Below are 24,257 nucleotides of genomic sequence, written 5' to 3'. Positions count from 1 at the left end.
AAATCATCTTGTATTGATTTTAAAAATTCGGTGTCATTACAATTAACATTAGTTAAAATCATTAATTTTTGATCTATTAATTTTGATAATTTAATTATTTCTTCTCTTAAATCTTCTAATTTACTTTTTTCCATTAAGTGACGCTTTTCTTTGTGAAAAGTTACGGTTTTAGGTGAAAAATATGGCTTTAGAATGTATGATTTATATTTTGCCACGTAAGAATATCTTTAAACTTTGATCCGTACCTTATATTTTGCCTAAATCAAAAGATAAATCCAAACCGTTAAAATATGATTAACCGAATTTAGGATTAAATCCAACACTACTTGAGAGAATAGAATTTAAGGACCACAGTGCACCTTAAATAGTGTAGGTCCTGCTAAGCCCCTCTTTCTTTTTCTTCTTTCTTGATTCGTCTTCCAGAGTGCGCACACTCCGTACTTCTTGTTAGAGCATCTCAACCACCATCCGCCACCACCGTGTACTCTCTCTCTACTGTGAGTTTCCTCTCTCTTTCCTCTTCTACATTCTTCTTTCACATTTTTTCTATTGCATGAAATAGGGAAATATTTGACGAGTTGCATAAACAGCTTTGTAACACTTGGTGTCTAATGCAGTGGAACAAAGTTGAATATGGAATGCGTGGTTCAGGGTATTATAGAGACACAGGTGATTTAATGCATTTTCTTTTGATTTTTAAATTTATTTGTTTTTCCCTAGAGTTTGAGATGTTTCAGTTGCTTCAAATTATAGCTATCTAGGGTGTGAATTGTTCCCTTGAAAGGTAGCATAGGATTTCGGTACTCGTATAATTTCAAAAACATAGTACCTTATTGAATGTATCATATTCTTAATTTCCTGGAGTGTGGGTTTTACATTGAGAAGCTTTCATAAAGAACCAAAACTTTGACTATCACAATTATCTAAATATATGCTATTGTAATGCTCAAATATTACACGCTGATATTTGAACAGAACCTTCTAATATTATAAAAATACTGAATTTTCCTCACAAAGTATCACTTCAGCGATGCTTTTCATGTAAATTGCTTTAAACCTCGCTGAATATTTATGTTGACACCTTGTGTTCTCATTATCTTTCTTGTTGGACTGAGGTATTCGACTATTTTGAATGAGTATACAAGGTGGTGTATCATAGTGGAGTTTATTTTGTTAAGAATCTCTATGTGCAAGAAAAGTAGGAAACAAGTTTATTTCTGAATCAAACGCCCATCAATGTGTGCATTTCTCTGGTTCCACTTTCTAAATAAGAATTAAGTGAACATTTCTTTTAGCTCGATAATTCTATCTTTATGTATTATTTTAAATTTTTAATAAGGAAAGGAAAGCATTGTGTTCAAGTTGACCTTGGCATCTGATATTTTGTAATCTTTTTGCAGCATGTTGAGGCCCTTGAGATTCTTCTTCAAGGGCTATGTGGCGTCCAAAGAGAGCGATTAAGGATTCATGAAATTTGCCTCAAGAGTGGTCCAAATCTTGGTTAGTTTTTTCTTGTGATAATATGTGATATTGTAGCCAGCAAGGCAAATGCATTATCTGTCAGTGTTCCTTTATTCCAAGGTGAAAGAAATTTTATTGCTAAAGAATAAGGAAATAGTATTATTTATCATTTTGTAAACAAACAGTTAATAACTCACCTTAGGAATGAGGGAAACATACTTCAATCCAACAAAGCCTCCAATCCCACACTGCATGTCTATCAAAGCATACTTACTAACTTTTCATGTTATAAACTCCATAGGAAAGAGTGATAAACTATTCCATTTCATAACAATGGCAAAGATAAATGCTTGTTTTTAAGCATTCAAGCACCATTTTCTGTCTAACTTGGTGGAAGCAAATCAGCAAAACAGAATTACATCTCTAAACCAAGCCTCTGTAGGCTGAAGTGTCATGTACTCTTTTTTTTTTTTCTCTGAAGTTCAGCTTGCCATGATTTGTTGATTTATCATTTCTATGCTGTTACTTAGTAACTATTGTGCTCTTCTATTGATTTTTCAATTAATGCATGAATTACCAAAGAATTATACTTATCCCAGTATATGATGTGTTTGCTGTTCTGGATTTTTCCTACATTGATGTGGGATGTTTCCACACCTTTAGTGATTCTCTTAACATTATTATTCTAGTGTTACTTAATCACTTGAAAACAACATCGAGTATATGACATAAGAATTTGGAGTTTTTCAAGTTGGACATGATTTTATTGGCTTTCTTTCCAGGCCCTGTAGCATCTGAGGTTCGACTTTTATGTGATCTTGAGCAGGCTGAACCATCATGGTAAACCATGAAGTATTATTGCCATTCACTTATTAGAACTTTTCTCATGTCCATATGAAAATCTATTAAATGCTTGGTGACTTGTTCAGGACTGTAAGACATATTGGGGGTGCAATGAGGGGTGCCGGTGCCGAACAAATTTCAGTTCTGGTTAGGACAATGGTTGAAAGCAAAGCAAGCAAGAATGTGCTTCGTATGTTTTATTTACTTGGGTACAAGTTAGACCATGAACTGCTTAGAGTGGGATTTTCTTTCCATTTTAACAGAGGTGCACAAATCACTGTAACGGTGTCATCAATCAATAAAATGCTAAAGGTGCATGCAACGGACGAGGCTGTACCGGTAACGCCTGGTATACAGTTGGTTGAAGTAACTGCACCTGCAACTGGTGAAACCTATGCTGAAGTTGCTTCTGCAGTTTCATCCTTTTGTGAATATCTTGCACCGTAAGAAACTTTTACTGTCTTCCTTCTGCAAATTTTCTATATTGTATGTTTTCAACTTTTCCGGGGCTAAAGTGGTAGCTTTTGTATACCTGGTGGCGGCTAATTGTCGGATATAGTCTATTGCCAACTTACAGGTTGAATTGGTGCAATGGTAAAGTTGTTGCCTTGCTACTTGGAACTTACAAATTTAAATTCTGGAAACAATCTTTCTATTTGTACAAGGCTGCATACACCGACTCTTTTTAGACTGTATGAGGCTAAGTTTTGAACAAATTACACTAACACCCGAAGATTTGGCGATATTACATATAAGATTCCACAATTTATAAAAAATATATGCTAATCTCCCATGAGAATAATACATACTCTGTATCCCATCATTTTATAAAATGTGACGGACCTCCCATATAAACATTTGGAGAATTCAGTGTAGGTATGACAAATCAAGGGGATCTTGTGTGATATAATCTAAGTTGGGAGGTTAAAATAATATCCCCTAAAATTTTAATCTGGAATGTTTTGTCACATTGCCATGCATGCTCTTGTAAAGTCTAACTATCCTATTCGAATAAGTCACGAGGTAGATTATCATTTATGGTGGACGATATATCTCTTTTTGAACCCATCTGTCATATCATATTTCTAACATATCCTTCTGTCATGAAGATTATCATACTTTGTATTGTTCATTCATATTACTAACACGTACAACTGTTTGACTTCAATTTTTATCAGGCTTTTGCATCTGTCAAAACCAGGCATTTCAACTGGAGTTGTTCCTACAGCTGCTGCAGCTGCAGCATCCCTTATGTCTGACGGTGGTGGTACAACTTTGTAGTGTGCTTGTAATGTATAGATACAAAATTCTTGTACATTATTAAACTTTTCATGTTACACATGATTAGTTGTTAATTAAACAAGGAATGAAATCTTAATTGACACAAGTTGCTTTGGAGTGGCAAACGTTTTATAACGGAAAAGAAGAGAAATGCGTGAAAACTGTTATTGCTCACCAACTTCCAAACTTACAGTGTATTTTTTAATAATATTTGTTTGGGTAAAAGTATATTTCGAAAAATATTAATAATGCCGGTAACTTTTTAATTAATTTTATTTTATTCTTAACATTTGAAATAAATTTTATTTTGTCTCTAATTTTAATATTTTGACGATGAACATATGGTTGATCTTTTTTCCCTTTATATTATTATCATTCCGCATCCCTTATTGTAATTATTCCTTTTTTTTACTTCATTTTTGTTGACAAATTATCATCTTCAACATGTGAGACGTTCTGAATCCAATTATAGCTGTACACACAACTGGAATGTAAAATTATGCATAGAAGAAAAACCTACGTAGTACGTATCAGAAAAATGGAACCGATTTCTATTGATATACTCCCATTATTCTAAGGAATCGTGAGTTTCTTGGTCAAGAGAGAGAACTAGAAATGTAAGCTGAATACATCATATCAAACCATAGGGGAAACTGAAGACTTACAAATAGGGGTATTGTTAAAAATGCAACCCCAGAGATGGAACTAGGAACCCACTTCAAATATTCGTAATTTGTTATGAAGAAGGTACTACTAAATGCTAAGATCATGCTTATAATTGAGATAAATAATGCCACTAGGCCAGATATCAACTTGAGCGGTAGTGACTTGAGAAAGTCCTCTTCAGAAAAACGTGAGATGACGGTAGAGAAGAAAATGGAGACAGAGGCTAAAGATGACATCAGTGCTACGGTATCTGCTAATGCAAATATCTGGGATGCTAGTCTCTTGGAATCGTTTTGACTTCCTTTATTGTCATCATTATTGTTACCAGTTAACCAGCTGTAGCAAGCAGAGAAAATTAGGGTCGAAACAATAATGCAAGCCTTTGCGGTTTTGTTCATCCATGATACTCCTTTCTTGAGCAATGGTTCATGCTCCATGGTAAACAGTTGGCGTGGAGTAAGACCTGCATAGTTTCTCATTTCCACTGATGATGGCGGCATCAACTTCTTCACCACCTGCCATGCCAAGGATAATGCCCACATTACAACTTCAAGTTTCGATAGAATCAAATAGTTAACTAATATAGTAACAATGTTTAATTTTTGACAGGAAACTAAAAGAAAAAATTTTGAGGGGACGACTAACAATTTTAATTTATATTGACCCGTACTTTTAACCAACAACTCAATTACTTTTAGTCTAACAGTTCAGTATCATATTTATAGCCACTCTTAGATATTATTGGCCAATTACGGGCTAAAAACAATAAATTACACCGACCCTATAATATTACTCAAACTAAAGTGAAGGTTTTGTGCATTAGACAATTTTATGTCTTTCTTTTCAATATATATTAACCCATTTTTTAAGGGTGAAAATTTATATCTACAATTATTTTTATATCAAAATCATAGTTAAAAATTATTAAATAATTTATTATATTTAACTAAATTATCATCTAATAATTTTCAATTATCAAATTCATATAAAAATATCTGCACAAAAATTTCAAAAATCACTTTCTTCATTCTTCTCTCTGCACACCTCCCCCAAAGAGCCTTTTCTTTTTTAGATATATACGCACACAAACACACCCCACGCACCAAATACCTTATACCATGTCGACTCAAGCATCATTTGAAGCGTTTCTCCAGAGACCAATTTAAGTTTGTCTGGTGGTGCTAATTTTGCAGCACAATGCAATAGATTGTTTCCTTCGGCATCAATGGAAGTTACTATGGAATCTATGATTGGGCCCGCACGATGTATTAATAAATTGAAGACACTAGCATGACGATGCAAAACAGCTGCGCGGATTATGCGTTGGCTCGTGTCTTCAGAGTCCCATACCAATTCGGGGTCTATGCTCATAATCACAGATAGAAACTCAAGATTTCCTACCTCCGCGGCAATTAGTGTTACCGGAGGTGTGGACATGGTATTCGTCATCACTCTACCATCAAGGCTAATAAGTATTCCCATGATGCGTTCTACAAGTTTGATTGACCAGGTATCCTTCTTACCTGGTACATATAATTTGATATGTTTCAATGTTTCATTATATGAAAGGTTATGTATTGGTACTCGTATATATAGATAAGCTAATTTGTACAAAACTCTACAAGAGAAAAACAATGAGTACATCAAAGTTATCACCCCAATATCAAAACTATTCTTTCAAATTAAAAAAGGTGGAAACTCAAATGCAGTTGACTTCACATAAAGTTGATATCTAAAAGCCGTTAGATGATTTAACTAATTTGACTAAATTTTCATCTAATAGTTCTCAATTATAAATTTTACGTGAAGTTAACTGCACCTGAGTTTTTACCATTAAAAAAACATCACCGAACTCAGGGACGGATGCAAAGGAGTGGGGAGTGAACGCCTCGGCCTCAGTTATTTTTTTTTTAATAATAGTAATAAGTTATTAAATATGATTTAATTTTTTAAAAAATATATTTAGTATTTAGTCTAGTATAAAAAAAAAAGTTAAATCTAACTTAAATATTAATAATCTCTAATATCTAAAAAATAAGTAACAATATTAAAAAAAATTTAAAAAAGATATTATTATTAATATTTTTTAATTAAATAAAATTTTTTAAATTTTATAACGTCAATTTTTTTGTAATTGTCTTTTTTGATTTATTTAGTATTAATTCTCTCTGTTTTAAAGTTAAAAAATGATATGATACTACTTCAAAAATTTAAATTCATAAAAGATATTTTGATAGTTATATCTTTATCGTATTCTTTCACGCAAGAGCTTCTTTTTCAATTTGGCTGAACTTTTACATAAATTTCTTTTTAAAAAAAAGGTTTTATTCCAAATTCTTTTTCTTTTGAGATAATAAAAATTAAATTCTAAATTTTTTATTATAAATATATTAATATTATGTCATAGTACTATTTTTTTTAAAAAAAGTGAAGTCGACAGGAAGAAGAATAGGAATAATTATATTTCTAATAAAAACTAAAACCCACTGTAAGGATAACAATGAGATTTTGTGGGAGTTGAGAACCAATGAAAAATGTTCTCTGTCCTCCTCACACTATTGTTTCATATTTTTATTTATAATCATATTAGATATACATAAAAATTAATTATTAAATTAGATTTTTGTATAATATATATAAAAATATAAGTATATATTAAAATAAATTAAATAATATTTGTATATATATAAATATATAATAACTGATTTAATAGCTAATTTTTAATATGTGTATATAATATTTTTCTTTTTCATACCTAAGAAGGCAAATTTCCGCATATATTTACGGTGTTAGTAAAAAAATTATTAAAAAACTTTAAAATAAAAACAAAACATAATAAAAATAAAACAGAAGAATTCAACTTAAAAGTTTAAAATCAATAATATATTAATGGAAAAAAAATAAACATTCATTTATGTCATTTTGAGGATAATTTATTATAAACATATATGGAATATTGTCCAACGGTTAGAGAGAATGACAGGAAGATCAAGAACAAGATCTCTGAACTGAGATTGGGAGTCCGGACTAGGGATTTGAATGGTATGGACGATGGAGTAAGATTTCTAATCAAATAAAATATATATTTTTTTGGTTTCTAAAAGTTTTTAAAAAGTGTTAAAAGAACCTCTAATTTCTTTTATTTCAAACATTTCAATATGTTTTAACTATATTCTCAGGACTTATCACCGTTGATGTAGATATTCAAGGGCAAAAAATATATTTATATTTATATTTAGGAATTTTTATTTTAATAAATTAAATAATATAATAATTATCGAAATAAATAATTTAAAAAATATTTATTGAAATAGATATTTTTCTTTTATCTCGTTTATACGGTAAACGACATAATTTTGCACGTATTTTGTTTATAGTGTAAACAAGATATGTGTAGTTTTTCAATTTTTATATATTTCGTTATATGTATTTGTAAATATAAAAAATATATTTTTTAAAAATAATAAAAAATGTTAATAATATTAATAATCCAAATTTTTAGTATGCAATTAGTACTTGAAAAAGTTGGTAGAAGAAATTAAAATGGATATGTTTGATCAATTAGTAAGAGTACATGAAAAATTTTAGATTAAATTATAGATCAAATTGGATTAATTTAAATTTGAAAAATAAAAAACTCGTATGATGTTCAAAGTTCCATGATGAGAATAAATACGGTAATTGTGTCCACTCCTAAAAATTGAAAGATGAGAAGCTTTGATGGATAAATAAAATAGAAAAAGAATGGGGAGATAACCGTTTTAATCAATATGTCCATGTTTAACTACGTAGAGGGGAGGAGGTCAATCTCTTCATGTTGTTGATGACTAGGATGGAGAGAAAGGGGGAGTTCTTTATTTTGTGTTACTTTCTAGATTTGCTTGTCTGTTTTAGATATCTTTTTCTATTCGCTCTACTCTACTGTGTTAAGTTCTTTGTTTTAAAAAAAATTGTGTGTTGGGAGATAAATAAAACATAAGAAAAGTGAGAAACAATCGTTTGCTAAGAGAAGTTGACGGGGATAAATAAAACAGAACCAATCGTTAGGAGAGGTTTGAGATTGATGGAAATAAATAAAACAGAAAAAGAGTAGGAGATGACGGTTTCAATTTTTTTTTTTCTATTTTTTCTATCTTATTTATCGTACATCAACTTCATGTTTCCCATATTTTAAATATATTCCTATACAACAAACAAAATTTGAAATATAAATTATATTCAAATTATATTTCAAATTTTTATGTACTCCTATGCAACAAACGAAATTTAAAATATATATAAATTGAATTTAAAAATTAATCCTCAAGAGAGTACATCAAATTTAAAAAGTTTATCCCTTAAAAAGAATGGTATTAATAGTAGGTAGTTAAAAAAAAGTAATCGTATTAATAATAGACAGTTTAATTAGGAGTGTTTGCGGTGCGGTTTGGATCGATTTTGAGTCAAAAACTCATCCGATCCGAACACTAATTTTACTTGCGGTGCGGTTTGGATTGAATGATGTTTTAAAAAAAATCTGATCCGATTCAATCCAATTTCAAGCGGTTTGGATTGGATTGGATTTACGGTTTTGTAAATTAAAAAAATTAAATACATATAACAAGTCTTAACATCGAATTTTAAATAATTAAAAATGACATGATAAGTCTTAACAATATCTTAAAAAGCTAATGATAACATTATATAGAAATAAAATTATAGGTTAGTTAAAATAAATAATAAATAACATTTTGAACATAAACTATTTATTAAATAATAATAATACTTGAATAATATAAAAATATATAATAAATTAAACATGTTATAAGTATAATTATAAATATAATAATAAAATAATAATATTATAGCACATTGTGCGGTTTAGATTGGATTGGATCGGTTTTGAAAAGTAGATCCGAAATCCGATCCGATCCAGCAGTTTGTAAAAAATAAAATCCAATCAGATCCAAATTAGTGCGGTTTTAATCGGTTTCGGTTTAAATTGGAGTGGATGAGCGGTTTAATTTGGATCGGTTTGGATTTGAACACCCCTAAGTTTAATGGTGTATTTATGTGCTTTCATGTAAATGGACAGTCCATTTACTCTATCATTTTAAATGGACGGTTTATCTTCTTTGTTATTTAAAATCGTTTATCTTTTTTATTATTTGAAACATTCTATTTTTAAGAGTTTTGTCCAATTTAAATCATTAATACTTTTTATTTTTTTCAAAAATTATATTTAATTATTTATAAATACATATATCTCATTTACATTATAAACGAGATAACATATATATAGTTTACACTGTAAATGAGATATACAAAAATTAAAAAATTACACATATCTCGTTTACAGTATAACATACAACTATACTAAGTAGATTGATCAAACAAGAAAGACAACCTTCGTAGTATAATTGTGAAAGAAGGACATGGAAAGCGGTTTATTTTGTTATGATATGGAACACATGGAAACTGACAAATAAGATTATATTTTAGTACTACAAACTTAATTGGTCTTTTGAATGGTAAATTTAAAACTGACTCGATTGCTGGGTTAAATCTGGGACAAAAGAGAACACTAACATTATCTACATTGAACTTTGATAGCCATCAATCTACGAGGAGAAAAAAGGTTGAGAAAAGGACTTGATGAAGCTGAGAATGAGGCGATGAACAAGAAAAATGGAGTAAGTGGCGGTGACAAAGAAGGGAGAGAGCAGTAGAAAATTGAAGAAGTACATGGAGGTTGTGAAGATGGAAGCAGTGACTTTGAGGAATCAGAGGAATTGCTTGGCGAATGGAAGTCATAAACCTGAGAAGAATGAAGAAATGAGAGCAGAGCGTGCTGATAAGGAAAGGAAAATCATATCTTCGGACTCTAGTGAAGCTGGGTTTGATGCCGGAAGTGAGGCTGGTAATGAAGATCATGAGATGAGATGGCTGAGAACAGAGAGGCTTGGAATTCAACAGTGGAGTCAGGTCCGGTTTAAATAATAAATATGATGATATTATGGACATCTTGCAAGCACAAAATGAAGCCATTCGTCAGAAGAAAAGATTAACAAAGCAAAAAGATAAAGCAAGAAAATGTTAAGGGGTTGGGCGTGTTGGGAGGTTGAGTACGGTGAAAAATTTTAAAAAGAAATATAGATTAAATATGTTAAATTTGGTAGAGATTAAGAAAGAGGTGGTGACTAAATTTGATGTAAAAAATATTTTGCGTAGTAGTGAGGTGGATTGGGAGTTTGTGGGACTCAAGAAAGTTACTTTTGGAGGATTATTATTAACTAGGATGGAATGATGTTTAAGATAAAAATTTGTTATAAAGAAAATAGGTGATTGTATGTTAAAGAAATTTTCATAAGCTTTTTGTTTGGTTTATGGTGCTCATGTGAGAGATGAAAAGCTTGTTATGTGAGAAGAATTAAGCTATATTTTTGGATTATGTCAAGTTTTATTTTGTTATAATGAGGATTCAATGAAATTGTAAAGGTAAAAGAAAGGAAGGGAGCTACTAATTTGCAGGCGTATGCGAAAGAGTTTAAGGAATGAATATAAGAGATGAAGTTGATTGACTTAGCATTAAATGATTGCAAATTTACCTGGTTTAGAGACTAATTATGTAGCTGCATTGCATCATGGTAAATTTGGAATGGTTAAAAAAGTTTTCTGATTTGGGATTAAAAAAAGGTCCCTGAAATTTGTCAAATCATTATCCTTTGATAATAGAAGATATAAGGTTGCATAGGAGTCCAAAATTATGTCAGAGTTTGGATTGCATGGTTTATTCATGAAGATTTCTTGCAAATGGTGAAAGAAGAATAGAGGAAATTATGGAAGTATCATTTACTAATAAATTAAAAGCTTTGACGTTTTTTTCGAGTAGGTGGTATAAGGAGAATTTTGAAGATATAGATAACATGATAAAGAAATGGTGAAAGAAGAATAGAGGAAATTATGGAAGTATCATTTACTAATAAATTAAAAGCTTTGACGTTTTGTTCGAGTAGGTGGTATAAGGAGAATTTTGAAGATATAGATAACATGATAAAGAAAATTGAGGACGAGATAAAGAAGATTGATGTATATGATGCAACAATAGAGGCGAGAAAAAAAAATTTGGATTCTCTAAATTTTGAATTTTCATTTTAGAGGATAAAGTGTGATCTTTCACCCTGAATGGTTTTTTTATCATATTTTTTCTTAGTCTCACCTATAAAATAAATAGTGAAAGATCACACTTTATCCTCTAAAGTAAAATTCAAAATTTAGAGGATTCAAATAGATAATAGTTGGATGTTATAAAAAATGATATGTTAGAAAAAAAATTTGTAATAACAAAAAAATAATTAAATAAATAGAAGGTAAGTAAATTAAAAAAAGGAACTCGCTAACAATATTAATAATGGCGAAGCAAAGCAATAGAAAATCTTTGCAGTAAAGAAAAAAAAGTAGAAGACAATGACAACGACGTCACCATCGGAGGATTTTATTGTCACTGCGGTCAAACTAGAGAGGAAGAGAGAGAGAGGAGGAGGAATAATAGACAAGAGAGAATAATGAATAAGGATTTGGATCCTCTAAAGTTTGGATCTTCTACCTTTGAATAATTTTTCTGTCATATTTATTTTTTGGTCCCACGTATGAAATAAATTGTGAAAAATCACACTTTACTCTCTAAAGTGAAATTCAAATTTTATAGGATCCAAATCCAATGAACAAAGTAGAAATTAAAGAAAAAAGAAGGGACAAAATTAAAAAAGTTTGTGTATTATAAATTGTGTCTTAGTGTCTCAAGATAAAAGAGAGACATGAAAGACATGTATTTTATGTGCTCTTATGTGCCACCATGTCCATAAAAAATTTGTGTCTAATAAACTAAACGACGGACACTATCACTGTGTTCATCAAGGCTCCGTTTGGTTGATGTATACGATGAGACATAGACATAAATACACAGACATTAAAGACATGGACATAAAATATTTGTGTCTATGAATTGTGTTTGGCAAAAATAAGGAACAAGCTAAGACACATATATTTAAAAAACACGGAATTATCCTTCATTCAACCACAAAATTTACCACTGTCACTGTACACCCATTACCCTAAACACTGCATCAGGGCGGAGCTTAGTTGAGGCAAGGAGGGCCATCAAATTTTTTATAAAAAATTAGTAGTACTTCTTCAAAAAATAAAAAATAATTTAGTTGGCTCAAATACTTTACAATGATTTAAAGCACTTAGACTCAATCCTCATTCCTTGCTTTTATTGCACAGTAATTTATAGTTTTAAACATTAAAAACATGTTGAATTTGGACTGAAATGGGTGGGTCTTTGTTAGCTTTCACAAAAAAAAAAGATAAAAATAAAAAAAAATCATCTAACAATCAAATCAAATAAAAAAGTTATCTATTTAAATAAATTAGGACAAGCAATCTTTTAAATTCTTTTCAACATTTGTTCCTTTAAACTCATTTTTTCACCATATACAAAGTGGAAACCCTAATACGAGAGATAGTACATGAAAGTACGTGAAATAGAGAGCGGAGAGAGCGGAAGAGAGTCTTCGAGGGTGAAAAGGAGGGGGCATGCATCAGGTGAAAAAGAGGGGGATTAAAGGAGACAGTAACAAGATTCAAAGTCAGCGGATATCGTTCAGAGATAAAGTTGTTGGTGCCTCAACAAGGAGAGTTTTGGAGGTTGCTGATTCTCTTGATGGGGATAAGATGGCTACAGTAGTTGGTAAGAAAGGCGATTCGGAGATACCAACTGTGACGTTCACTGAAGAAGCAAAAGAGATATTAGCAGAGCCCTACAAAGATGCCATCATGATCAAAGTTCCTGGAAAAAAATTTAGCTATACGGCGATCACGCACAGGCTTAAAGGTGTCTGGAGAACCAAAGGAGGATATGAGGTACTAGATATCGGTTTTGGCTATTTCTTAGTCAAATTTGATCTCTTGGAGGATAGAGAAAAAATTCTCAGGACCGTGGATAATTACTGGTAGTTATGTTGCGGTTAAATCTTGGAGTTCTTCATTCAGACCTCGTGAAAACACTTTTGGGTCTACCATGGTTTGGATAAGAATCACAGATTTTAACATTAACTATTATCAAGAGAGAGCCATGAAAATGATTGCATCAGTTGTTGGCAAATCAATCCGCATTGACTTAGCCACCAAGTCTGCAGAGAGGGAAAAGTATGCAAGAGCATGTGTGCAAATTAACTTGGGACTTCCAGTCATAAAAAAATTCAAGTTGATGGTCAGATGTATGACATAGAATATGAGCACTTGAATTTAATTTGTGAAAAGTGTAGCTACTTTGGGCACATAACAAGAGAATGTGCGAAAGAGAACAACAATGGCATTGGAAAGGAAAGCACGGTGGATAACAACGAGAAAACAGTGAAAGGTAGTCAAATCCCAGTAAAAAAAATCAAAATTCAACTTTTGAATTTAGAATTAATGCCAAATCAATTCCAATTATGGAGAAGCATGGAGCAGCGGATCTTGTGCATGACAATTTGCAATAATCACGCATGGATAGGGATACTCATGCAAAAGAGGGTGAATGTGTTACAGTTAATAAAAAATGCAAGAAAAAGGTGGGTAAAGGCCCAATGTGGTGCCAAAAAAAGCCAATGTAGCAATATGCTCCATTTGATGAGTAAGAAATTTTCTTTTGGGTCTAATAACATGCATGCTGGATCCTCATCAAATGCAAAGGTGAAGTCCTTATCAAATGCAAAGGTGGGGTCTAAGGAAAAGAAGGATCCTCCATCCATGCTTGACTCTTTGGGAATAACTCAAGTGACTTTCAAGGATCAGAGTACTCCCTTTTTTAAAGCACGACACAAAAGACAGCGTCATATTTCTCTTCAAAACTCACCTACTTAAGCATTGTCACTGGATTCTCGAGAACAAAAAGAGCTTGATAAAGCTAGTGCAACAACAATCTTGGAGAATCAACCTCAACAGAAGAATGATGGTTCTGCAGTGCAAGTCCACGAGAAGACACTTAGAGACAGGGGTTCATCAACGTGAGGTAGAATAATTAAACATTCCAATTATTTAATTTATTTTTATGGATTGTGACCATTTAAATATTATTAGTTGAAATGTAAGGGGGCGTCAAATAAGATGTCTCAGGTGCACTGTAAGGAGTTGGTACAAAAATTTCAACCAAATTTTTTTTATTTTGGTGGAAACTCATATTAGGTTTGAAACTATGAAAGAATTTTGGGGGAGATTATGTTATTATCCTGTAGGGATTGTAGATGCTGTTGGATACAAAGGAGGAATTTGATTCCTCTCTACTAATTTAAAATTTTTTTGTAAAATTCTTTGGGTTACGAATCAATATGTAACTTTGGAAATTGATGGTGGTGGGCAAAGATGGATCTGTAGTGCGATTTATGGAAGCCATCAAGCCACTAATAAAGTAGAATTATGGAGTCATTTGCTTGATATTGGTTTGTGCATTCAAGACCCTAGGTGATGGTTGGGGATTTTAATGATATTTTGAGTGTTCATGAGGTAAAGGGGAGTAATTTCTATTCGAATCGCAGTAGTTGAGGTTAATTGCATGGGAGAAATTCCTATGCCATCTATTAGCCAGGATGCTTGTGATAATTTGTCTAAACCAGTAACAATGTTGGAGGTTAAAGAAGCTCTGGATAATATGAGCTCGTTCAAAGCTCCTGAACCGGATGGTTTTCAAACTTTTTTCTTCAAGGAATATTGGGATGTGGTGGGTCATAAGGTGTAGCGTACTGTTCAGAAAGCATTCTTAGAGGAGACGTTAAGCCCTTCTTTGTTGGAAACTTTGATTGTTCTTATCCCTAAGTGTGACTCTCCAACTAGATTGAAGGATTTTTGGCCAATAAGCCTTTGTAATGTAATTTATAAGCTAGTGACCAAAGTGCTGGTTAATAGATTACGAGCATTTTTGGATGAGATTGTTAGCTCAACTCAGGGAGGGTTTATTCATGGTAGAGGAGTGCCTGATAATATTATTGTCGCCCAAGAAGTTCTTCACTTTCTTAAGCGGACAAAGTCTAAAAAAGGAGCTATGGCTTTTAAGATTGATTTAGAAAAGGCTTATGATAGAGTTGATGGGAATTTTCTTGAGCACACTCTTGAATCTTTTGGCTTTCCTTCTCTAATTATTCGGCTTGTAATGAATTGTGTTCAGGTCTCAAATCTTTCCATCTTTTGGAATGGGAATAGATTGAACAGCTTCCAACCTTGTAGAGGGTTCAGGCAAGGAGATTCAATTTCTCCTTATTTATTTGTTTTGTGCATGGAGAGATTGGCGTGCTTCATTTCCAAACAAGTTGACGAGAATATTTGGGATGGTGTGGCTGTTTCTAGAGGGAGACCTAGAGTTTCTCACTTGATGTTTGCAGATGACCTTCTCCTTTTTTGTAAAGCGAAGAAAAATCAAGTTCAGAATGTTGTGCACACTTTAGAGTTGTTCTGCAAAGCTTCAGTTATGAAGGTTAACATTGAAAAATCTAAAGCTATTTGTTCTAGAAATATCTCTAATAGAAGGAAGGAAATGTTGTCTGGTGTTTCTCATATTCCTTTTGCTAGTGACCTAGGCAAATACTTGGGGGGTGAGCCTTAATCATCCTTGAGCTGTTAGGTCTATTTTTTGTACTCTTTAAAGAAGATCAAGAATAGGCTGGCTAGTTGAAAAGGTCGGCTCCTTAACAGAGCATGTAGACTTTGCTTAATTAAATCTGTTACTTCTTCTCTTCCTATTTATCAGATGCAAGTGACTCTTTTTCCTACTTCGATTTGTCAAAAGATTGATTCTGTGCTTAGACAATTCTTGTGGAAGGGAAAGGTGGGGGAGCATTGCTTAAATTTGGTCAAGTGGAACAAAGTTGTCACTCCAAGAAAATATGGAGGCTTGGGAATTAGAGATACCCAATGTGTAAATTTTGCTTTATTAGGAAAGTTTGTTTGGCAATTATTACATAATAAAGATAAGCTTTGGATAAGAATTTTGTTGGCAAAATATTTATTTGGGAGTGTTTGTTTTTCACCCAAATTTTCTAATAATGTTTCAAACACTTGGCGAGCGATTTATAAGACAACAAAAAAGTTTCGTGATAGTTTTGATTGGTGTACAGGCAGGATGTCTCAATCCTTTTGGTATCATGCTTGGCGACCATATAGAACGCTAGCTCCTTTAGTTCCCTTTGTGTACATTTCTGATTCTCACTTGAAGCTTGAACATGTCTGGCACCATGGACATTGACGGTAGGATATTCTTTGCACAATGATTCCGGAAGAAGTTAAACTTGATTTGATGCTCTTTGATCCTATCATGCAAGCAGGAGATAAAACAGGTTGGTTTTGGACAAACTCAAATATTCTCACCTACTCGACTAAAAGCGGGTATGAATAGCTATTAAAGAAGAAATTTGCCTGAAATGATAATGAAAATTGGCTTTGGCTTTGGCGCTTGAGAATATCAGAGAAGATAAAGTATCTACTCTACCTTTGCCTCAACAACGGAGTTCTCACAGCTAGTTACCGATTTCAAAGAGGTCTTGTTACTTCTGATTTTTGTCAGAGATGTTATCTTGCTCTAGAGGATATTAACCACTGCTTTAGGACTTACCAAAAAGCTCATCAGATTTGGATTAACTTAAATTTGGGAATGACCGCTGAGGACTCTAATTTAGATTTTGTGTCTTGGATTCGTTCTAATCTCAACAAAAATGAGTTTCTCTTTGCAGCGGTCTTTTGGTGGATTTGGAGAGATAGGAACAATGACATCTTCCATCAATTTGATCCATGGAGTAAGGAGAAAATTGTTCACTTAGTTAAATATGCTGCTTGAGATTTCTCCAATGTTGTTACCAACCAAAAATATATTATTCCTTCCTCTTTGCAATATAACTAGGAACCACCTCCAATGAATGTCTGTAAATTGAACTGCGATGTAAGAGTTTTTGAAAATAAGTAATTAGCTGGCTTTGGATGTATTATTAGAGACAACATGGGAATTTGGATAAAAAGTTGTTCTACCGGTATACCTCTTTCTAGTGTTCTCTATTGTGAGTTTTATGCTATTTGGAGAGGGCTTGTTATGGTTTGGGATTGCGGGTGCAAAGAGGTCATATGTGAAATTGATAATCTTGATGCGTTTCTTCTTATTTCGCAAGGCGCAACCAACATGATTAGGAATGACTCTGATCTGCTTGACAAAATCAAAGAGATGCTCCAGCACAATTAGATAGCTACTTTAGTGCTCATCCAGCGCACAGCAAACAGAGCGGCTGATTTAATGGCTAAGACTGCTGCTTTAAACAAGCAGGTGTACCTAGAGTGGTTACTGCCCCCTAATAATTTAGACATTATTATTAGAGAGGAGTGCTACTCTTTCTCTTAGGTCATTTTTCTTTGTTATGTTCAATCACCAAAAAAAAAATTAGGACAAGCAACACTTCCTCTATTTTTGAGTTCAAATACAAAAAATTAAGATTTTTTATTTTTATTTATTTAATTTAATATTATTTTATATTTTACTATTTATTTAATTTAATTTTTTATATGATAAAATATATCAGAATATTCAATAAGTATTGATATTATTATACCATTATAAATTATTTTATATTTTTTATCTATAGAATTATTTATTTATTATCTTATTAAACTTAAAAAATAATTATATTTATAAATTTTATTTTAATATAAATATTATTATTAAATTTTTATATTAAATTTTTGCCCCTTCAAAATTTTGTTTCAAGCTCCGCCACAAACGACATATCATCACCATTAAATTTTATTTCTTCTAGTATTTTTTATTTTTTCGATATCATCTTAAATTATCATTTAAATATTAAATATATAATTTTCTTAAAAAAAATAAAAAATTAAAGCTCAAAATTTATCAAAGATTAATCAAAATTTAAATAAACAAAAAAATTAAATGTATAATATTTTTTTTTAAAGAAAATAGAAGGACAAATTTAGTTGTAGAATCTAAAAGAGGAAGAGGAAAAAAAAGTTTAGGGAGATAAGAAGATAAATTTTAGGGCAAATCACGATAATAAATCAGGGAGAGTAAAATTTTACATAAATCCGACAAACTAAAATTTAGTTCAAGAATTTAGCAATGCACGTTTTTATATAATTCGAACTAGATCAATTCGAACTCAAACTACACGTAATTCGAATCATATTGATTCGAACTATGTACACATACACACACCAAGTAATTCGAATAAGCCTGATTCAAATTACACCCATGGAGGCGTTTTCAAGTAATTCAAATTTGACTGTTATGCTGTTAAAAATTAATAATTTATTGAAAAAAATTATTAAAAAAGTTAATAATTATTAAAAATTTTTATTAAAAAAATTAATATTTAAAAATTTAAAAATATATATTTTATTTCATATATTAAAAAAAGCTAACAAAATATTTAATTACGAGACTTCTTTAAAATATTAATGAGCTATCAATTCGAATTTCATATAATACTCTTTTGTCCATTTTTGAATTGGTCATGAATATTTTTTTAATAAATTTATTTAAATTATACTAAAAAAATATTTTATTCTATGTAAAATAATTTAAAATAAATGGCTTAAAAAATGTTAGGAGTATTATAAAAATTTGTAATGTTCTAATGACTTAGGTAAATACATGCATGTACTCAAATTTTAAATAAAGTACTCTACATAGTCAATAATAATTTAAAAATTAAAAAAATATTTTATTCCATAAAAAATAATTAAAAAATATATTTTATTCTATACAAAATAATTTAAAAAAATAGCTTAAAAGATGTTATGAGTACTATAAAAGTTTGTAATATTTTAGTGATTTAGGTAAATACATGATAAAAATATATTTTTTTAATTTTTAAATTATTATTAACTATGTAGAGTATATCTTTAATGTCCTAAATCATTAAGACATTACAAATTTTTATAGTAATCCTAACATCTTTTAAGTTATTTTTTAAACTATTTTGCATAGAAAAAATATTTTTTGTGGTATAATTTAAATAAATTTATTAAAAAATATTCATGATAATTTTTTAATAAAATTATTTAAATTATATGGTGAGATATTACATGATTCGAATTACTATGGGGAAGTTCGAATCACTCTTATTCAAATTATACGGTGAGCACTTCGAATTCTATACAATACTCTTCTGCCCATTCTTGATAGTTCATGAATATTTTTTAATAAATTTTTTAAAATTATACCATAAAAAATATTTTATTCTATGCAAAATAATTTAAAAAAATATTTTTGAGTCATTTTTTAAAAATTATTTTGCATTGAATAAAATATTTTTTGTAGTATAATTTAAATAAATTTATTAAAAAATTTATTAAAAAAATATTCATGAGCTATTAAAAATAGACAAAAGAGTATTGTATGGAATTCGAATTGATAGCTTATTAATATTTTAAAGAAGTCTCGTAATTAAATATTTTGTTAGCTTTTTTTAATGTATGAAATAAAATATATATTTTTAAATTTTTAAATTATTATTTTTTTAATAAATTTTTTAACAGCATAATTCAAATTATACCATAAATAATTCGAATCAATCAAATTCGAATTACTGAAAACGCGTGCATTGGTGTAATTCGAATCAGGCTAATTCGAATTACTTAGGTGTGTGCATGTGTGTAAACCCCGGTTAAATTAGTAGATAATTAGTCAATAAATTAGTTTTTAATAAGGAGGATTAGAAATGTAAATGCTATATTAAATTAGGGTAGAGCTCATCGAAACGAGAATTTTGACACTAATTTCGAAGAAAACGGTCCAAAATTGGACCGAAAGGACCGAACCGGTTGAACCGAACCCGAACCGGCTTATCGGTCCAACCGGACCAGCCCATTAAAAAGAGCCACGGGCTCTTTTTCCCTCATTTCCTCAAGGACGCAGCTGAGCTCCAGGGAGAGGAAAGGAACGCCGAACATTTACGGCAAAGTTCCAAATCCCGTAATTCCTCCGTTCGAGCTCCAATCGTCGCACCGTTTGCGGCCACGCGTTCACCGCGTCGAGCTCTACATTTCTACCGGAACAATTTCATAGGTAACTCATTATTTTACACTCAGCCTTCATTTCCCCCAATTTTCGAATTTTAAGTGGGAATATTGAATTTCTTTGATTTCTGATGTTTTAGGATCCAATTAGCTTGAGAAAAACGTTCACTCTTACTTATGTGAAGCTTGGGTAAGGTGAGGATACGATAATTCTATTTTATTTTCATTAAATTTGAGCTTTGAGTATTAAATGGGGTATATATGTATTATGAACGTGTATTAGGTTGAAAATAAATAATTGGAGCTTGAAATTGTGAATACTGGAACTTGGAGGAAGCGGATTAGTTGAGTTTTGAGAGGCTGTCTTGGTTTTGAATAAATAGCTTTGGTCGTTACGTGAAAATCGGCTAAGGTATGGTTTAGGTTTCTTGCATTTAATATATAATGTTCTGTGAAAACTTAGGCTAGACGACCATAGGATAAGTAGGAATGCAGGTGTATGTTTAATGTTTAGTAATTTGTCGATGAATATATTTGGTTGAAGTTTATTGGATAATTAGTTATTAATTTTGGATAGTGAATGTCGTTATGTTAATTTGGAGAGAATCATGGTTGGATGTTATTGTTGATGAACATAGTTGGTTAGGTACTTGTTGATTAACTAATAATTTGGTGAATTATTGATTTGAGGTATTTTGTGTTAGAAGCCTAAGATTAGTGAACTATGATTTTTAGTTGAATTTTGGTTGTTGAATTTGAATATTGTATAAGTATAATTGTTGATCTGAGGTAGATTTATTGTGGTAATTGTTATGATGATGAGAAAGGGTGTGTTGAATTGAAAAGAATGCAGGTTTGGACCCGAAAAGGGTGGCAAAGTCCAAGTTTTAGAGGAAATGCTGCCGAAATTTTATAAAAATTAGAGATTTTGTTTATATGATTATTTAAAAAGATTTAGATTCAAAGGTTATATGGTTTGATTTAGAGTTATTAAGAAAATGAGTATGTTTTAAGTTTGATTCATTTAGAAAAGAATGAGTTATGTTTTGAATTGGAACTATTGATGGACGGAATGAGAGGTGTGATAATGAAGGATAAGGATTGAATATGATTGATGTATGATGATGAATGAAATGCGATTGAGAATGATGTTAAAGTTGATGAATTATAATTGAATTATTTATATGGCTTATGAATTTGAATAATCTGAGATACGAGATTCCCTGGATTAAGTGCCGTGGCTTGCCACCACGTGTACCAGGTTGAAAACTCGATACTCTGTTGACCCTACGACGTAAGTGTGTGACCGGGCACTATATAAATTCCCGGGAATGTTACCCCCATTGAGTATTATTGATTATTTGAGAAAAACTATGCATAGACTCTTGGGGATGCACGTCGGGGGACAGTCTAAGTACAATTCAGACTTGTCGGGTTGGCTGGATAACCGACAGATGAGCCTCATCAGCCATAGGACAGGCATGCATCATATGCATATTACTTGAATTACTTGCTTGTGCTCTAATTGGGTGTGCCTATCTGTATTTGCCATGCTAAATGTATATTTGTTATCTGCAGTACTTGAAACCTTCTTGTGTTTGCCTTTGTCTGTTTAGTTGTCTGTGAAAATGCATGATGGAGTTGGAGGTATGGAGGAATGGCAGTATGGGATTTAGATTTAAGGTTAAGTTAAGTTAGGATTAAATATTTTTAGAGAACCACCTTTTATGGCTTCTGTTTAATACTTTAAGCTCTATAATCTGAGTGTCGGTGTTCTAGGATTGCCTCTGGCATTCCCAGGACCTTATATATTATGTGTGTGGCACCTTTACCATACTGAGAACCTCCGGTTCTCATTCCATACTATGTTGTTGTTTTTCAGATGCAGGTCGAGAGGCATCTCGTTAGGCATCTGGACCCTTGAAGCGGAGTGGTTACAGGGTTATTTTGTTATGCTATGATGTGTATATATATACTTGGTTTTCTCTCCGCATAACTTGTTCTTTTGATCCTCCTAGAGGTTTATGGAAAGGTAGGATTGTGTATATGTACTTTTGGGTTATGGATATGTATGTATATATATGTAAATATTCTCCGGCCAGTCTTGACTTCGCAGGCTGAGTTAGGAGCTTGTTATTTTGTATCTTTGGCACTCTATTCCTACTTCTGTTATCATATGTTTAATAGTTATGGTTTCCTTAGCACGCAGGTTAACCCGTTCCTTGAGCGTTGCGCTTTTATTTTGCGATTTTGTTTCCTCTTTTCTTCACGGCTCCTAGCATATTATAATTCTTCTGCTATTATAAATATATATTTTATTTTAGAGGTCGTAATACCACACCACCTCTGTTTTACGGCTTAAGCGTAAAGCTTAGCCGGTCCGGGTAACTAAAAAAATCGAATGGCAAAAAACCGGTTAAAAAACCGGTCGAATCGACGGTTAACTGGTAAATCGGAAGAACCGTCCGGTTTTTTGGCGGTTCAGTGATTTGGAAATTCAAAAGCAAAACGACGTCGTTTTGGATATTTTTAAAAATAATAAAAAAATAAAAACTGGCGGAAGACCTAACCTAACCCTAATTTGCTAATCACTCAACACTCACTCACTCAGCAACCCCAAGCAGCCAAGCTCCCAGCACCCAGCCTCTCCTTTCTTCTCCCCTTACCCACCATTCACCAAGCCCAGCAGCGCCACCGCCGACCAAGCTCCAGAGACCAGATTCCAGAGCGCTCCTCAGTCGCCACCCAACAGCGCTCCTTAGTCGCCACTCACCACCTAGCAGCGCTCGTCATTAGCCACCGAAACCACTGCGCAGCAGCCGCGACCACCACCGCGTTGCGGCCGCCTCCTCGTCGCCGAACCTCGCCGAGCCCGCCTCTCATTCGCCGGTAAGACTGATTTTTTTTGTCTTCTTGATTTTGAACATGCTTCCTAGTTCCTACTGAATTCTGAGCTCGCCTGTTCTGTTTGAACATGCTTCCTAGTTCCTCTGTTTTTGCTGCTTCATGAATCTTCAATCTGTTTTTGCTGCTTCTGTTTGCTGCTTCATGAATCTTCAATCTGTTTTTGGCTTTCTATTATGATGCCTTTATTGGTGACTTGGGATTGAATGATGATCATTGCAAGCAAATTGAGGCTGGGGCGTTGAAGGCAGCTGCGGAATTTGTCATCCTTCTTTTCTCTGTGTGTTTATATGTGCTTATTAATATTTATAGAGTTGTTTCTTATTACCGTGTGTGTTTGTAATCAATAGCCAATAGTTGTTAGATTGTTATCTATTAGCTTGACAATTTTTGTAATAATGTACTGAATGGTATCTCAAAATTTCTGTGGCTTTGAGAATATTTTTACTTTTTGCTGCTTCAATTTTGCTGCTTAATGAATCTGTTTAGAAATAGGGTTTTGTTGCTTCTGTTTGCTTCAGTGACGAGTATAGAGGTAATTCATGATTCATCCATTGTTTGCTTCTATTTTCTTACCACTTTGTTCTTATTGCTTCTTGCCTTTGGTGTTTGATTTGGATCTGCCGATCTGATGCTTTTCGATTTGAAATTATGCAGCTCATTCAAGGTTTTTCAGATTCTGCCGCAACAGATTTTTTATTTTTTATTTTTTTTGCATTAATTTTCAAAATAATTTGGTTTTGTTCAAGAGTTTACAATTTTTATAGTTGGGGGATATTTTTCTTTGATTCATCATTCATGTGCTTTTGCCTTTCAAGTTTCCCTAGCTGGCTGGCTTTGTGGTATAATAGAATTTGTGGCTATGTGGCTTACTTTTATTTTCTTCATGGAACTTTTTGCACTCTGGCTTTTGTTTTTAATCTTTTTCATATTGTGGCCATTGTTTTTAATCTAGTTTTGTTGCTTCTGTTTGCTGCTTCATGAATCTGTTTTTCAATTCAGTTTTGTTGCTTCTCTTTGCTGGTTCATGAATATTTTCAGTTGATTTCTGTGACTGTCAAGCTGCATGA

At 32.0% G+C, this 24,257-nt stretch overlaps 2 protein-coding genes and 1 long non-coding RNA gene across 17 annotated transcripts in view; 2 read left to right on the top strand and 1 right to left on the bottom strand.

Moving 5' to 3' along the window:
- The first annotated feature begins 343 nt into the window (after positions 1 to 343).
- LOC112796549 (mediator of RNA polymerase II transcription subunit 18) lies at positions 344 to 3,691 on the top strand. 2 transcript variants are annotated; one of them, XM_025839048.3, is made up of 6 exons: positions 344 to 497; positions 618 to 669; positions 1,401 to 1,500; positions 2,244 to 2,301; positions 2,391 to 2,747; positions 3,483 to 3,691. In XM_025839048.3, the coding sequence occupies exons 2-6, from the start codon at positions 634 to 636 to the stop codon at positions 3,583 to 3,585; spliced, it is 654 nt and encodes a 217-aa protein (XP_025694833.1). In that variant the 5' UTR covers positions 344 to 497; positions 618 to 633; the 3' UTR covers positions 3,586 to 3,691. The 2 variants fall into 2 exon arrangements, with proteins under 2 accessions (XP_025694833.1, XP_025694834.1); XM_025839049.3 differs by having other exon boundaries at positions 362 to 497; positions 591 to 669.
- Positions 3,692 to 4,113: 422 nt separating this feature from the next.
- LOC112796547 (uncharacterized) overlaps positions 4,114 to 24,257 on the bottom strand; it is a 28,044-nt gene continuing 7,900 nt past the window's right edge. For all 13 annotated transcript variants that reach the window (XM_072235389.1, XM_072235394.1, XM_025839041.3 and 10 more), the window contains 2 exons: positions 5,362 to 5,774; positions 4,114 to 4,766 (listed from right to left, as the gene is read on the bottom strand). In XM_072235389.1, the coding sequence (XP_072091490.1) occupies positions 4,182 to 4,766; positions 5,362 to 5,774 (998 nt within the window). In that variant the 3' untranslated portion in view covers positions 4,114 to 4,181. The remainder of the gene's footprint in view (positions 4,767 to 5,361; positions 5,775 to 24,257) is intronic.
- On the top strand, positions 20,164 to 22,440 carry LOC140184419 (uncharacterized). 2 transcript variants are annotated; one of them, XR_011881027.1, is made up of 4 exons: positions 20,164 to 20,332; positions 20,424 to 20,478; positions 20,567 to 20,695; positions 22,166 to 22,440. It is a non-coding gene; the product is annotated as an uncharacterized lncRNA (long non-coding RNA). The 2 variants fall into 2 exon arrangements; XR_011881028.1 differs by having other exon boundaries at positions 20,165 to 20,332; positions 20,424 to 20,473.

The sequence above is a fragment of the Arachis hypogaea genome, chromosome 4, assembly GCF_003086295.3.
Source record: "Arachis hypogaea cultivar Tifrunner chromosome 4, arahy.Tifrunner.gnm2.J5K5, whole genome shotgun sequence".
Lineage (NCBI taxonomy): Eukaryota > Viridiplantae > Streptophyta > Magnoliopsida > Fabales > Fabaceae > Arachis > Arachis hypogaea.
This window is presented reverse-complemented; position numbering and strand designations above follow the sequence as displayed.